At 39.1% G+C, this 17512-nt stretch overlaps 1 protein-coding gene and 1 long non-coding RNA gene across 5 annotated transcripts in view; one reads left to right on the forward strand and one right to left on the reverse strand.

Moving 5' to 3' along the window:
* LOC117877189 overlaps window positions 1-17512 on the forward strand; it is a 240668-nt gene that overhangs the window by 120522 nt on the left and 102634 nt on the right. The window lies entirely within an intron of this gene.
* The window catches only part of SWAP70 (switching B cell complex subunit SWAP70), a 53190-nt gene that overhangs the window by 32609 nt on the left and 3069 nt on the right, over window positions 1-17512 (reverse strand). The window contains exons 2-3 of the mRNA XM_034770036.1: window positions 11708-11848; window positions 3282-3455 (exon numbers count right to left, since the gene is read on the reverse strand). Coding sequence (XP_034625927.1) covers window positions 3282-3455; window positions 11708-11848 — 315 coding nt within the window. The remainder of the gene's footprint in view (window positions 1-3281; window positions 3456-11707; window positions 11849-17512) is intronic.

Here is a 17512-nt window from a genome sequence, read left to right on the forward strand (position 1 = left end):
AATTACATTACTTGTATTGACCCAAAGTGAAGAGTTAAAGAAAGAATATATGCATTGTGCATGATAAGAACGGAATAGTCCAAATGACTTAATAAAGACAAGGTGGGTGAGGTAATGTCTTTTACTGGACCAACTTCTGTTGGTGAAAGGGAGAAATTTTCAAGCTTACCTAACCCACTTTGTCTCTCTAATATCCTGGGACCAATATAGCTGCAACAACATTGCAAATAACTTTATAAACTTTCTTTAGATCATATGAAACTTAAACACTTTGCAATAACAAAGAAGATACAGATGGTGTCTGCTCTAAAAGATGATAAATCAAATCAAGAGTGAAAATGAGAGATACTAACCAACATGCCGCACTTTTTCCTGAATGAAATGTACGTCTGTGGGGAGAGGAAATGAACAAAGACTGTCTATGAAAGAGACCCAAAATCTGGAGTATGTAGCGTGCACATTAGCTTTGGAGCTGATGATGCAGCCTGTCTGGCAGTCTCAGGAATATTGTGGTTATGCACCCAGCAATAGATGTTTGTAGCAGCATGAGATTTCAGAGGAGAGAAAGGTCTACACCTCAGCACCGGGGCTCTGCTTCTAATGATAGTATTAGATAGCAAGATGCCAAATATTTACTCTCAGGCCAGCCAGGCTGTCTAGCAGCCAGCACAATCAAGCACTAGATAAGGGGTCTGAATCTGTGTCCCAAGTTCTACAGTTCATTAGGGGCTCAGAGCACCTTCTGGGGAGGGAGAGGGAGGGAGAGAATCATACGTTGCTCTTGAGTGACCCTAGCCAATACTGACTTGCTCCTTGGCTTACAGAAGAGTCACTGCCAGATACTCCAAACTTTGAGGAAAAAAATGGAGAAAGAAACCCGTAAGTTCTGGTTAGGACACCACCAAGCCCCAGCATAGTTAAAACATTGTCAGAGGGTGAAAGTGTCCTGTGGCTAAATAAACTGCCCTGGCAAAACACAGAGGTTCATTTTATGTTGATGAGGAGATGTTTATTCAGGGACAATAGTCAAAGACTCTCTCCCGTACTACACCAAGTGACATTGCTGTATTCAGAGTGGTGTAAAGAAAAGGGGGCTTCTAATCTCACACCAGTGAGAATCAGGAATACCCTCCACTGGAATCACTGAAGTTTGCACCAGTGTAAAAAAAAAAAAAAAAAAAAAAAGACCCACCACACTCCTCAGGATAAAACTGAAGAGAATCAATCAGGCCCAGTATTTTTATGAATAAAATGGTCTGAGATTGATACATGTGTGAAGTAAATGTGTCAGTAAATAAGGAGCATTCATCGCACTGTTTGAACACGCAATGTACTTAGCATAATAAACAATTTACATTCATTTTTATTTGTGATGTTGTGGAATTTGAATCACCCTGTTTTGATCCTTGACTCTAAACATTTGTTGGCAAAGCCCCAAAAGTGCTGAAGAATCATACTGACTACAGTCCATTCAACTGGATTTTATATAGCGTCATACAGGAGCTGCCACATTATGGCTTTCCTCTTCTCCATGGGATAAGCTCCTACTTTTTACCTTTTAAAAGTTCTGTTCTAGTTTAAGTGAGATGCCTGCCTATAGTTACTCAAGTTCTTAAATTACAGGCAGTTCATCTCTGGTGCTTCATTCACAGCACAACTCTTCGCTTCTACAGCAAGCGGCCACTGTTTCAAGCAGAATTTTTTTTTATTTTTTTTTTTTTTTACACTAAAACAAGGTGGTTAGTGAAAATCTTCAAACTTCTGCTCTCTGGAGTGGGAAAAAAGATCAGAATCTTCTAAAACATTACAACACTGGGATAGACGTAAGAGGAGAAGTTTTCTTTAGAGTGAGACTGTGTGGGTGGTTCTGAGGAATTCAACTTAACCACATGTGAACAGGTGCAGCGGTTAAACACCACACACACACACACACAAAACAAACAAGGTCTGATCCTCAAGATTTAAATTTGTTGAGGGTTAGAGTGTGTATTTGCAAGAAGAAAATAAAAGTTAACAGAAGCAGAAAAAATAAACTTCACATCTAGGGGCTCAGTCCAGTACCATGAGCCCTGGGTAAGGAGCCCCCCTTTCCAAAAACAACCTTTCCTCTCTGTCCAGAGTCAGAGTCATTCTTATAGCCTGTCTAGGGTTACCATATCTCATAAATAAAAAAAGAGGACCCTCCACGGGCCCTGGCCCCGCCCATTTCCCCACCCCTAGCCCCGCCCCAACTCCACCCCTTCCCCGCCCTAACTCCGCCCCCTCCTCCCTCCCACTCCCAGCCACTGGGAAAGGGCTGCCTCAGCGCTACCAGCTTCAGGGTTTGCCGGGCAGCCCCCCATGCCTCCGGACCCTGCGCCGCCGGAGCCCGGGAGGGGAAGTGCCCGGCTGGGGGCGCAGGGTCTGGAGGCACGGGGGCTGCCCGAAGCCGGTAGCGCTCGGGCAGCCCAGCTCTTAAACAGAGCCGAAGAGTCGGGGAGGAGCAGAGCCGCCATTTTCCCGGACATGTTCGGCTTTTGGCAATTCCCCCCGGACAGGGGTTTGACTGCCGAAAAGCCAGACATGTCCGGGAAAAAGAGAACGTATGGTAACCCTAAGCCTGTCCCTCAGCACATGTGCAATGAGAAGAGAGCTGAGCTGAAGTTAAGCCCTTGTTTACCAGGAACCAGCCAGCACTCCTGCTACACCACAGTTCCTCACAACAGATGCTCTTTTAAAGACAGACTCTGCAGTTTGTTTCAGAAAAAACTTCAGTCATTAAAAAAAGGAAACAATTGTATTCACTTCAAAAGATATTTTTCTCTTCCAAAGGTTGTAGACACTTTCCTTAACCATTTCAAAAGAGCACCAAATACAGCAGAACTCAGAGTTATGAACAACAGAGTTACAAACTGACCAGTCAACCACACACCTCATTTAGAACTGGAAGTATGCAATCAGGCAGCAGCAAAGACAAAATAAATTAATAAATAAATAAAAAGAAAATACAGTCCAGTCCTGTGTTAAACAAACTAAAGAAATTTAAAAAATAAATAAAGGGAAAGCAGCATTTTTCTTCTGCATAATAAGGTGTCAAAGCTATAGTAAGTCAATGTTCAGTTGTAAACTTTTGAAAGAACAACCAAACGTTTTATTCAGAGTTATGAACATTTCAAAAATATGAACAACCTCCATTCCCGAGGTGTTTGTATCTCTGAGGTTCTACTGCACCAGCAACAGAGGTCAATTTGGACACTGAAAGAACGTGTGTTAAGCATTTTAAAATCACTGTTTCTTCTTACCTCCTCAGGTACAATGACCAATGGGTATTTGTCCTCAGATAAAAAATTGAAAATAACCCAAACTTTGAAGGCATCTTCATCGCTAATGAACAAAGGACTTTTAGTGAGGTTCTTTTTGAAGCAGAGAGTCCAGCACATCCTATTGAACTCAACTTTGTCAAAGTTCCCTTGAACCTAAAAAGAAAGAAATGAAAAAAAAAAATCTACATGAAACAGCACAGGATATTATACAGATAAACATAAGTGAGAATGTATTGATCAAATGACACTAAAGCACCAAGAAAATTCTAATTAATAAATTCAGAAACTTTAAGGCCCAAAGGAACCAGTATGGTCATCTAATCTGACCTCCTGCATAACACTGGTCTTGGAATCACATCCAGTAAAATCAGCTTCAAACCCACAGTTTCTGATTGAACTAAAGCATATGTTTTAGAAAGACATCAAATCTTGATTTAAAAACTTCAGTGAAGGAGAATTCACCATATTTCATATTTACTCCAGTGGCCTAGTTTAAACACTGCCACATTTCTATAACTATCACCTTCTTAACTACAACTATCTGTATGTTACACTGAGTTACTTGGATGGAGTGAATCCAGACATCATCATATAAAAAAAAACCTAAAAGCTATAGACAGAAGAGTAACTGTGAGAGGTTTGTTGTAATATATTTTACTACTTTATTATGTTACATGTGCTGCTATTGTAATAAAGTCATAATCACAATCATTCAAAAATAAGTGACTGCATGTGATTATGAACACATAACCCTCACATACCCCTGTAATTTCCTCCTAAACTCACACATTTTCCTTATTTTGAAATAACTTTGAAAATTTCCAGTTTCTTCTTCATCGTCCTGTACCATCTTTAGTATCTGTGTATATAATTTGTGAATGATTTCCAGATGTTGAAGATTCTTCCCATACTATAATAATTTTATGCATTCATTCATGTTAGATTTAAAACCTACTTCATCACTCATAACTCTACAGCTTTGTAATGCTGTTTCTTTGCCTACACAGAAGTTAAAGACACATTTTGCATTGTAATGGGATTTTGCTTGCTTTTTTGTAATATGTACAGAACATGGATGTGGGGAGCCCCATCTCCCCATATCCAGACAGACACACCCCGCTGAGCCCCAACCACTTTCATCTGGATATGCCTGCAGAGTCCCATTAACCCCGCACCCAGAACCCCCCAAAAGAGCCTGTGTGCATCCAGATCTCCAGAGCCTCCCACACCCAGATTACCCTACACAGAACCCTCTCACCCCCCATCTGTTTCTGGGGCAGGCCCGGCCCTTGCGCACTCCCTGTCCTGGGAGGGGTGGGGGCTGCAGGGTGATCTCCCACCTCCATGCAGCCAATGGCCTGTGCTCCACACTGCCATGTTGGAGCCTCCACATTTATTGACAAATAAAATTTGAAGAATTTTAAAATATTGTGCACAGAATTTTTTTTTTTTTGGTACAGAGTTACCTCAGGAGTAAATGACTATAAACAGTGGCAAGATAAGGGCTAAAACAAGAAAGCGAGTGAGTTGACTAGAGTGCAGAATCAGGGTGTGACACATGGCTAGAAAGGGTTAAACATCCTGCAAAATAAATAACCCTCAAAAGACATCTGGGGAGATAATGTTTGTGTTTTTGTGTATTTACATATATATGAGTAGGGTCGACAATGTAATCAATAGTCCCTGTCTATGCTGTATTCTGAGAATTCGGAGGTCAAAAGAAGATCCTGGCATTTAAATGAATTGTAAACACGGGATATCTCAGTATTCATCTTGCTTTGAAATGTACTGTGAATGGTGGAGGAACAAGCAAATGGCCTTATGTTAATTCTATAGCTAAGTACCTCCTTCAAAGTCATCCCAATTACGTGAAATTGTATAAAAGATCCTTGGGTCCTGATTCTGTCATCTCAGATCTGCTTAGGCGTCATCAGGGGAAGTTTGAGTCGCAAGACTGAGGTCCCAGTTATGCCTTGAATATGATATTTGGACATTGGACTATAACCTATGAACTATTTCTGAAAGAACTCTTTACAACTACAAGGCTCACCATCTCTGCTATGAATCTGAACCTCAGATGAATTGAACTCATGTCTGTATGTATATTGATCTTTTAACCATACTCTTTCTCATTCTTTGCAGTTCACCCTAATTGAGTGACCACAACTGGCTCCCCACTAGGACCCTGGTCACACAGGGATTAAGCAAAAACAAAAAAACCCAACAACATACTAAAAAGTAAATACTAGACTAATGGGGGCTGGGGGGAAGGGGGATATCATTAAAGAAGGCCATAGCCTGTCAAGTCTGTTACACTACCTCTATCTTGCAAGTGGAGATGTGAGGATGGAGGGGTCAAAAGACATGTTAAAGAACATTTAGAAAATAAATACCTAAAACAAAGTCTACACAAATCATGGCTCTAATAAGACATATGCTAAACATGACTGTAATCCCTTTGCTTGTACGTTTGCTACGGTCCTCCATTCCTCCTCTGTTTTTTGTCTTCCTTGACTAAACAGCGCTTTGTGGCAGGGACTTGCCTAAATCTGTTGTGTAAAGTGCCAAGCACCCTTTAGGACATTATTTAAATATATAATGTATAAGCGACACCATAGGGTGCAGGTAACTTTGCCATTATAATACAGGTACCTAGTTAATGATTCCCAAACAGCTGATTCAGCATAGATCGGTGGTATTTGCCATTACTTTGTCCTGGACAAGGCTTCCTTTTTCAGCCAGATCCTTCAAACAGTTGGGATGTTGAAGTTGCTGGATCAGGAAAGCACTTCCCATTTGCTTACCAATATACTGCAGCACTTTTTAAAAAGCCTTACAGTACTTTCATAGCAGCTACAAAGACTCCTGTGGCACCTTATAGACTAACAGAAGTATTGGAGCATAAGCTTTCGTGGGTGAATACCCACATGCATCTGACAAAGTGGGTATTCACCCACGAAAGGTTATGCTCCAATATTTCTGTTAGTCTATAAGGTGCCACAGGACTCTGTTGCTTTTTACAGATCCAGAGTAACATGGCTACCCCTCTGATACTTTCATAGCAGCTGTAGATCCAGGTGTTATTTTCCTTTTCCTGTTTTCAAACAGCAGGGTTTTGTTTATTTTATTTTAATTTATAAAATCCAAATCAAATAAGTGTAGGAAACCTCACATTTTCACTGGGGAAATGGCCACGTACAAATAGTTTAGAAAATAATTTTTCTGTCTGATCAATTTGCTAATTATTCTAAGCTCTATTTATTTGCAATTAAAAATAGTTACTAAGGCACTGATCCTGTAATGAGCTCCATGCAGAGTTTATTGCAGGACTCTGACTTGGCCCTAAAATAGGTCCTCTTTTGCTAACTCTATGTAGCTCCTAGTATATATTTCTGAGGTGAATCATGATTCAATTCATCTTGAGTCACTTCAGGAATTTTTTTTTAACCATTAAGCCTATTGTTAAAAAGGGATGAAGAGCTTAAGAGGGTATGTAATGTCCACATATTGCACCAAATACAATGATGTTGAAACCCAAGGGAAAGAGAAACTAAATAGCGCACTTTTACCAAAAAGTAAATGCCCAATAGCCTTCTTGCAAGTTTTGTTTAGCTGATGCCATAATCCTTTCTTATATGTACATTCTTCAAATAAAACTGCAAAGGAAAAAATCCAAGTCCCCAAATCATCAGCTAATTTTTCTAGAGCTAAATCCACACCATGGAAATCTTGGCTGCTTTAATTTGGGATGCACAGTTAACAAAGCTTCACTCAAGGTGGTGAAGTAATAAACAAGCTATTACCATTATCATATTTTAGCCCTCTGAATAATGTTTGCATTTCAAGAGACAGTTGAATGGGATCTCAAGTTACAATTATAGGTATTTACACAAGATGAGCTTAAAATGATTAAGAGGCATTTGTAAAATTTTCAAAACTACCTTTCTGGATAGGAATAACTGCTGGCAAATGGACAGAAAGTCAGTAATAAACATACACAAGCTTCTTGTTGTGACATAAACAAATAACCATTTATAAAATCAGATAGGAGCAAAAGCCATCCTGGATTTTTAATTTAAAAAAAGTTGCAAAATTAGCTTTAAAAATACTAATAGAGAAACTGACTTGATTGGACTCCAAAATATTGTAAGAATTTTTAAACCCAGACAGAGCCTGATCTTGAATTTTATTCATACATTTTATAGGAGTCTCATTCTGCTTGTGACCTATCCGAATAATGTAGAATCCTAACAAACATGTTCTTAAAGATTAACGTTAGTTTTAATAACAAAATGTACACCATACACCAGTATATGCTTTTTACTCTACTCTCTATGGAATGTGTGCAATCTACTTCAAAGTCACCATTTTGCTTGGAAACTTCTATAGTATTCTAAAACTATCAGATTATTAATTTGTGCTTTTGTGCAAAGGAAGATACAAGATGAACTAAAAGAGAAGTTGAAAAAGCACTCTTACTTAAAACAATGAAGTATAATAAAAAAGATACAGAACACCTCCATCTCCTCCAAAAGAAATTTTACACTGTAACTACAAAAGATTTAAGTCTGAATCCACTAGGATTGTTTGTTTGTTTTCTTGGTATACAAAACAAAAACACCGCAACCATAATATCCCAGTAGCACCATTTGACCAAACAAAATGGCCTTAAGTACAACTAAGTACAGAAATTCAACAGCCTGCCTGGAGCTTTACAATACACAAAGACAGTCCTCAAGGAGCTGAAAGAATTTGGAGTTTATGGGTCTGATTCTTCACTGGCTTGCATCTTGTATAGTTCTTTAGACATACGAAAAGCAGGGTGTAAAATGCTACCACCAGCGTAAGTGAAAGGAAATGTGATTTGGTACAATTTTATGTAACTCTTCTATTATAATTTTGGCTGATATCCATGTGAGATATTACTGACAACTCAATAATAAGTGCATAAAAAGCAGAGAAATAAAAAACACAGTATGAAAAAAACCAGACTGGCAAGATACATATTTTTCTCTCTATTTATTTTTCACGCAACAGAAATAAGTATAATTAAAGAGAAAGAATGTTGAACTGAAGGCATCTGAAATGCAAAAATATCAAGACAGCTGCCTGGAAACTATAAAGGTGGTATAATGAAAATATAAATGGAGGTATTAGTAATACTAATTCCATATACCAATAAAGAAAGTTTGTTGCTACTCGCTTCCTTCATCAAATTGCCAATTTGGGCATTTCTCCATGCTTCCCTGGTTCAACAATGGAGGCTTTGTTGCAGGGCAACTCATTCCCTAGTACTTTAGATAAATAATTCATTTATATTCAGGAGTACAAGAAGAAAGATTTTAAAAGCTTGAACAGTTTTCTCAATGAGATTTACTCTAGAAGTGAGGCAGGATAATATGAGTTGTTGGTTTGGCACCACAAAGTGATTTTTCTATACAGATTGGCATGTTTGCTGATGATAAAATGATTTGGATAGTTTATGAACACTGAGAAACACTGCACTACAAAACTAATGCAAAAGCTTCTAATTTCCACTAAAAACAAGCTGATAATTAATTTTAGTCTAAAGGCCATCTAAAACATCAGAGTGTCTATGCCATATACTAACACCAATGTTTACTTTCTAAGAAATGTTGAATCTTATTAAAATCCAAATGCAAGGATTTATTATTTTAAATAAAAGGAGAGAGTTTGGGTAATTTTCAAAAAGCAAAATACCCTGTGAGTTTAAGAACTCCTTCAAAACAGGCTGCTTCTGCTCTCATTGACGACAACAGGAGGACAGTTATACCATCACCTCACCAGAAGAATTCATAGGAAACTGCATGTCTGGAAATCAACAGTGTCCTTTGGAATAAGTGGGAGTTCCATAAGGAATAATAGAGTGCTAAGGACTTGATCATGCAGTGTTTAATATGTAAATATTTTTGTTTAGGAATACAGATTTTGGGGGGAAGTCCTGGAGAGGTATTTGTTCACTTGTTCTAAGATCATCCAGACTAAGGCACAAATTACTAAAATGGGGAAAAGCAAAAATTCATTTTTCCAAGGGAGAAATGGCATGCATCCGTGCCTTCACCCAGTGCATCTCTCTTCTCTTCTGACACTTGTTCATACCTCCTAAACTGCCAAAGAAAACAGACTACAATGAAGATTTTTACTGTCCACAAAGACAGCTTTGTATGTGCAGCAATGCATAATTCAGATCTTAAAAAAGGAATAAAAAAAAGTTTCTTGAGCAGCACAAAAAAACCCTTTTTTAATTTGTATCCAAGATACAAGCATTTTCAAATATCTGACATTTAATTAGCATTACAAAGCAAGAGATTCTGGGCAATTGAACCTGGGTTTCTCAACTTTTTCCTTTTAAGATGAAAATGTTTTGCAAATTAAAGTGCTATTAAATGGTAATAGCGCAGTTACTCCTTCCCTCCTCCTTTCCTCCTCCCCCACTCACACACAAAGTGCCCACTCTTCTTATGCACACTTTTTTAAATGAAAGCATATTTCATTTAAGCATTTAGGAGGCTTTCCATTTCCCTTTTTCTATTCTCTCTTTGACACTGCATTGCAGATGACAACTGGCTTAATGACTTGATACTGCCTATGAAAGGCATTTGTAAAAAGTTGGGACTACAGTTCAGGCTCTCCACCTACAACTCTTCATTTTGGGAAAAACAAGGCCCTTTTTTTCTTTGGAAGATTTGGTAGGAAAAACTGATGGATTGTTTGTATTTCAGAATAAACAAACAGTCTCTTTAATTTAAACTAAAATGCTTTCACATTTACAAGTTAACACTGCAGAATGCTTCATCACAGAATGGCCAAGAGAGTAACAGGTACATCAGCATCATGATGTACCCTGATGTGCTTTAATGGCTAACACACCAAAAACCCCCCCCTATCCCCCCCCCCCCCACACACACACACACACACAAACGGAGGGAAGAGTGTGAAATCTGTGGGAGAACCAAAGTCCGGAGAGATAGAGGGGGCTGACTGGTTAAAACTAAAGGAAGGGATGAGGTTCAGTGGTACCAGAATGGGGGGGCTAGAGGGCCATGGCCCCATCACTTTTAAAAGTGGGAAGGCTATGCCCTCCCATTTTTTACCTGCCTTAAGGGGGGAGCAGGCAACGAGGAGCGAGTGGCCTTGGGGGTGAAAGAGGTGGAGTGGGCATGGGGCCAGGGGAGGGACAGAGGGCGGGGCCACAGTTTGGACACCGGTGGCCCTCCTTCTTGGGAGCTTCCAGTGTTCCTGATGAGGCTTAACTTCACTGCTGGCAATACCTCATCCAGACCTGCCAGGTGTAATGCACCTCAAAGCTATGTAATGCTCACCAGTATTAAATGCATATGCTATTTTTAAGTTTATCATTAAAGACAAATTGGTTCATTAAATAATTTGCACAAAGTGTGACACATGATGCTGCACAAAACTTTTCAGCTATTCCTTGGTACAGGACTCCATTAGGAGGAACTCATTAATGCTATAAAAGGGGAGCCACTATCTGCATAGCTATTGTCACCCCTCTGCAGAGAAGTAGCAGATATTGGGGCCTTGCAGATCAGTTTCTCATTGGAGGAGAAATCAGTGATGGGGAAACTGGGAATAGTCTTATTGCTGTTTATTTTACACTTTCATACACCATGCCTTGAACAGAGGTGGTCACGAACGACACACAGACTACTCCCCTCTTTAGGAATTTCAGACAACACACTAATGTCCAGTTCCCAGAAGGCAACTCTGCCTCAAGGATTGCCTCGGTTAGGTAGATTAAGGTAGAGAGCAAACCCTGCTGCTTGCCACAGTTCCCCCCAAAAAGAAAATACATCACAAAACTAACAATGCATTTCTTCAAAGACTATACTTGTGCACTAAGAGAAAGAACTTTTAAAACTAACAGTACCACCTACTGACTCCCACTATAATACTATTTTTGTGGATTTTCAAATTAAAATACCCTCTTTCGATACAAGGGATTTCTGCCCTTCCTGTTTGTAACTGAGTCTACATATCACTATAGTATAATATAGGTCAATATATAGTTCCAAACATTTTAAAATAATTTTAACCATGATCCACTATGTACATGAACACATCTTTGCACAAGTATGGCCCAGGCAGTGGGGTAAAAAGGAAAAAAAAAATAATAATAATACTGCATCTTGCATTTTTAAGGCATACAACTCTGCACAGAGCATTTCTCTATTATGTCCCAATGTACAGAATCAGGATCAGCATTTCTTCATTTCCCTTCCTCCCTGTCCCTTTCTCTCTCTCTCCCTCCTCCCCTTTCCCCCAGTGTAGGAATTTATCATTGCAGTAGAACATTTAAGTTTATTATCTAATCCTAAAACTGCTTACTTGAAGAGAGAACACAAGAAGAACTAAAAACTTACCTTTTCCAAGATGAATTTGTTTAAATAAGGCATGTAACCCTGATTGGAAACTGGTCCTTCATCATCATCCCGAAAATGCTCTTCCAAGGCCACTGGGTCATGTGGAACATTTAGCACTGTGCACAAATTGTGAGAAAGGACCTAAAAACAGAAAACAAATCAGTGAGATCAGAGGTCAGTTTCCTTAGTGACAGCGCTGTGATTCACTAAAGTCTGCACAGAATGTGACACATTCATGTCAGGGTGAGTTGTAAACTGGGGATTTTTGTTGAAGGAAAATACTGTTCTAGTAGTTGAATTACAGGGATTCAAACCCTTCAAATGGTAACACTATTACAGAGACAAAATGGTTACAATGTGGTGGTTACCAAACAAATACAAAAACAGCTACACAAAGAATTCAACTCATGTATTTGAAAGTAAGGGAAGGTCCGTGGAAATACAAAACTCATGTTTCTGTGAGGAAATTAGTTAATAGGAGGAAATGATAAGCAATAACCAGCTCCTGTTGTTATAAAAATTCAGCAATGTGACTAACATGACTCATGAAAAGTATTTCAAGATACATCTTGAGTTTATAGGAAATGCTAAACTTGTCAAATAAAGGTATAGATTTTGAATTTCTCTCATCTGCTTGTTCTTCCGTTACTTTTCTATATTTACCATAGGTTTCAACTGGTAAAAGGCAAATAATGTTATAGGAGGGCCCTGGGGGAAGGGAGGGAAGGGAAGGGAAGAATTCAGAAGCAATTCTTAACATTTTATTTTAAAACAACATATTTGCATGTGTTACTTCATCAGTTTCAGCCCCCGCAAAACCTATCTAGAGAAATGACCTTCAATGAGAGGCTACATGCTTCATTAGTTTTAAGGAAGTACAGAGTTCATGAAAACTAAGTGGCAATAAATACATCTAAAACTCTCCACTGTATGCAGCATTTTACAAGCAAAACATATGCCTGGTTACCAACTATGGGGCAAAGAACCTAGATCATTTTTACTTTTATGCCATGAAACTAGTAGCACTAAGGCTACATCAACAGTACAAATTAGGGGTGTGATTCTCAGCTTGTGTACACGTGCTAGCATGAGCATAAATAGTAGTGTAGCCATGGTAGCATGGGCAATGGCAACCGGCTTAGTCATGCCAACTACATATGTAGACATATCCTAAGAGTCTTGGTGAAAGGTGCCGCATCTCCCAGCCACAAAGAGTGTGGTTTCTTCCTTCTCTTCTCTCTCACATACCTTCCCAAGGACCAGACAGCCTGCTGCTCAGCCAATCTAAGGGCTTGTCTACACTGCCACTTCACAGCACTGCAACTTTCTCGCTCATGGGTGTAGAAAAAAACCCACCCCCCGGAGCGCAGCAAGTCTCAGCGCTGTAAAGTGCCAGTGTAGACAGTGCACCAGAGCTGGTAGCTATTCCCCTCATGGAGGTGGGTTTTTTTTAAATAGCACTGCGAGAGCTTTCTCCCAGCGCTGGTGCCACAACTACACAGTCATATTAAAGCGCTGCTGCGTCAGCGCTGCTGCGTCAGCACTTTAAAGTTGCTAGTGAAGACATACCTGAACATGGCTTATTAGGGCTTGATCCTGCATCCATTAAAGTGAAAGGGGAAAACTCCCATTGATTTATATAGTACAGTGTCAAGCCCTTAAGGATGATGTACCCCATACAGCTACAGAAACTGGGTTAAGCATTTAACCTTACTTATCTATGAAGGGATTGGAACTGTAAATTCTTTTCCCAGTGTGCTGTCAGAGAAACAATATAATGAAGACAAGAGGAAAGAAGAGGAATTAAACAGAAAAAACAACAACTTGCATTTAAAAAAAAAAAATGATGTAGGCATCCTGCCTACATAAAAGAAAGCTAACCACCCAGTTGTGAGAAAAGATAGCAACTGAAATTATTTGGTGTCTCTCTCTCACACACACACACACACACACACACACACACACACACACACACACACACACACACACACNCACACACACACACACACACACACACACACACACACACACACACACACACACACAATATATATAGAGAGATGTATGTATGTAATGGTCCTCTTTGTTCATTGGGCAAGTACAACATCTAAAAAACAGAACAAAGCGAGACAGGGAGAAAGTCTGCAAATTTGTTTACAGCTATTTATAGACAGCTAAATATATCTGTGTTAGCACAGAGCAGTTGAAAATGGGGTAGCTGCAAAACAAGAATAAGTGGAAATAGGTTTGAAATCTTCAGAGTTGTCAGCTAAGAAGAACATATCTAAGTTGCAGATTCAATGGAGAGTCATTCTGGTTTCTTTCCTATCCGATGACATTCGAATTTGCTCCATTGCTCTTATGATAAAAAACATAGCAAAGTATCAGCATTATCATGAAATCCTACCAAGACCACCTTTTAATTTACAAAAGCACACAAACACTTCCATGAAAACAAAATCTTCACACATGTACATTAAAATTAAACAAAATAATTTAATCTGACCTAGCCGGGTAACAAAGAAGTCTAAAAAGAACAGAAATAGGTACTGCTCTCTATTCCCTGCCATTTTAATTAACTGCCAACTTTTCCAAAGCAGATAATAAAACTGTATATACAACGTTTTGTATTCAGATTGTGATTTGCACCATTTTCCAGCTATTCATGCAAAAGTTGCAAATACACATGCAAAGCCAGCTATCAGACTATGTACAAGAACTCGGATGAATAAATATTGGAGATAGAGTTTTAGATGCCAGGTTGAGATCCTATTGAAAATTTTATCCTAAGCATAATGCCTCACACTGGCTATATTGTACTGAAGTACAGTATGCTGGAGGATGACGCTATGGCCCTCTGGAGTCTCTTAAAATACCCACCCATTCCAGTGATGGGAAGTTTTAAAACAAACGTTCCCCTTCACTCTACCCTTTTCACGACACCCTATGAATTGGGACGATGATATAACAAAACAAAAACAAAAACTGAGACACACACAAACACACTGCCCTCCTCAGCAAGCTGTTCCCCTCCAATTTAAAAAATTACTTTCACCAAACAAATTATTCCAAACACTAAAGCCCCCCATCTCCTGCTAATGCAGTGAAAGAGACCAGTGCTCCTTCATCCCCTGATCAAGGCTTCCCTCCTGTTACCTATGTATTTATGAGAGTTAGGGGAAAGGAATAAATTGATCAGAGTTTTTCAACTACAAGGCACTTAACCAGAACATGCCAAAAAAATGTGCTCATTTACAAGGTTACCATTAAGAACAACTAAGGAATATTCAATAAAAGCAGCACTTTGTTGTCATCTGCCTAGCTCTCCTGCTCTCCCCCTTGAGGTCTTACTGATGCCCAAAGGCTGAAGGAAACCCTGGATAGTTTCAACAACTTGGAACCAGATACCAGGGAAGAATTCTACTTTCAATCATTTTTGAAAATCTGCCTTATCTGAGACTCTATTGTGCTCAGTTCCTTCTTTTCATAGTTCAAGAAATTCCTTGCTGCCTTCCAAAGTCTTCCATTCTTTGAAGTGGCAGAGAGCCAACTGCCTTTCTTGGTATCTAGAGTAAATTTAGAAAACTCAGCAATGAGTTCTTACTTTTTAAAAAAAATGCCTATCCACTAAAGCATCACTTTGATGATCAATAGTAAAAAAAATAGCTGAGCACAAGCTGAAGGTACTAAAAAGTCCCTTGTACTGCAGAATCTCAGTTAAACCGTGAAGAAAATTTCCACCAGAAGGATCATTCTTCTAGTTCCCGTATGGTTGCTAAGCAACTTTTTCTTTCAGCATTTATGCTCTTGTTGCCACAATTAACAATCCACCTGCATGCCAGAACCAGGCTCTTGCTCTATGCCAGAAACTCATCTTTCTGCTATGCTGTGGAGCAAGCTGCAAACCCCTGCAGTAACTGACACCAGCCAAAAGCTGGATCACTAAGGTCCTGAAAGCTTCATGAGACTTTGCTAGACGCTTCTGAATCATGTTTTTATTTTTAAAGTTGCTTTACTTGGCATTTATGTCTCTAACACATCTCTGTCTGTGCTACTGCTCCAACTCCTGGAATTACTTGGGCCCGGATCCCACAAACCCTTACACATGTGCTGAACTGCAAGCATAAGAGTGCCCCATAGGTGATCGGTCCCCCAAAAAGAGAAGGAACACTCCAACAACTTATTCAACAGATACTAACTGCCCCATATAAAAGAGTATTTCAGCCAAAATAATAATGGGACCATTAAGAGTAACAACCTTGCACTGCACAGGATATTGATAATTTCTTCAGTACTAGTTTCATCTTTTAGGAGAGGGTGGGGTTGGGTTTTTTCTTTAAGAGTTTAAAACAATTATGGAACTGTACAATTCTATGTACCAGCCGTGTACAAAGTCACTTCGAGATATTCTTGGACTGTATCTCTGACATCTCCTAATGGACATCTTGCCATCAGCTCCAGCTCAACATGCTCCCACCCTCAGCTTCCTTTCTTAATCACTGACATTACCAGCATCCTGGACATCACTCAGGCCCATAACCTGGGCATCATCTTCAATTCAGATCTCCCTCTAGGTCCTCCCTTAAGATTCTTCTGCATAACATCTCTAAGATACGGCCTTTCCTATCCACAGAGCTAAAACTGTTGAGAGTTTGGACATCATCTTACGTCTCATCTTCCTTGTTCTGGTTTTGTACAGCACACAATGGTGTCTTGGTCCAGGACTAGGGCTCTTAGGCACTATGCTAATACAAATTATAAAAAAACGTATTTCAATATAGGGTATATTGCTGACAGTTGGAAGACTTGAGTTTAGAAGGGTATTCTGTACTGGTAGAGGTATGGCTGCAGTGATGTTTCCAGTCTCAAGGGAGACCAATAATTTAATTCATTCCAGTGAATATAATAAAGTAACAATTTCTCATTATAATGACCAACTACATACTGCTCACTTTTTCTAGATGAGCCACCTTTATCTTCTCCACTTGGATATTAAACTAAAGTTCTATAATTTACATCTCCCTCTCTCGTTTCTGCCCTGTTATCCTAACCCTGTATCACCCTGCAGATCAGCACACTGGCCAAAATTTTCAAAAGTGACTAGAGTCTTTGGTGGCCTCACTTTTTGGACACATACCTTGACACACCTGAAAAAAGCAAGATTTTCCAAGAGTGTCAGTCACCCCACCTTCTGAAAATCAGAGGAGTCGAGGACCCAAAAATTGAGATGCCCAAACCACTTTTGAAAATGTAGGCCACAAGAAGCAAACAAGGAAGAACAGCAAAACTGTGAATAGTCAATAGTTAAGTAAGTCCACCACCAAACAGAGAACATTAGGAAGAAATACAAAAAAAAACCTTTTCATATATTGTGTAAAAATGGGTTTGGCTTGCATGATCTCTCAGGTTCCAATCTCTCAAACATACTACCACATGTAATGCTTACTGCTGTAAGCAGTCTTATAGAAATCCAGTAGTAAGCATTTGCAAGATTTGTCCAAAGGCTACATTAAACTTTTGGAAAGTATCTTTACTATTCATACCACCAAGACCCACCATTTTAGTAAAAAAAAAATTTAGAAACTGAAGAGTACAAAAAAAGGAAACCAACAGGAAGATTTAAAAATAGTACAACATATGCCTGCATGTAGCTTATACTAAAACCACAATAGTAAAATAAAGCTGTAATTGCTTCCACAAAAATTATACTGTAATTTTGCTATAGTGGCATTTGAAAGGGTGTGGTGCAATATATAAACAAAACAAGAGCAATGTTTATATTTAACATGTAATTTATGAACAGAC

Source organism: Trachemys scripta, chromosome 4 (genome assembly GCF_013100865.1).
Source record: "Trachemys scripta elegans isolate TJP31775 chromosome 4, CAS_Tse_1.0, whole genome shotgun sequence".
NCBI lineage: Eukaryota > Metazoa > Chordata > Testudines > Emydidae > Trachemys > Trachemys scripta.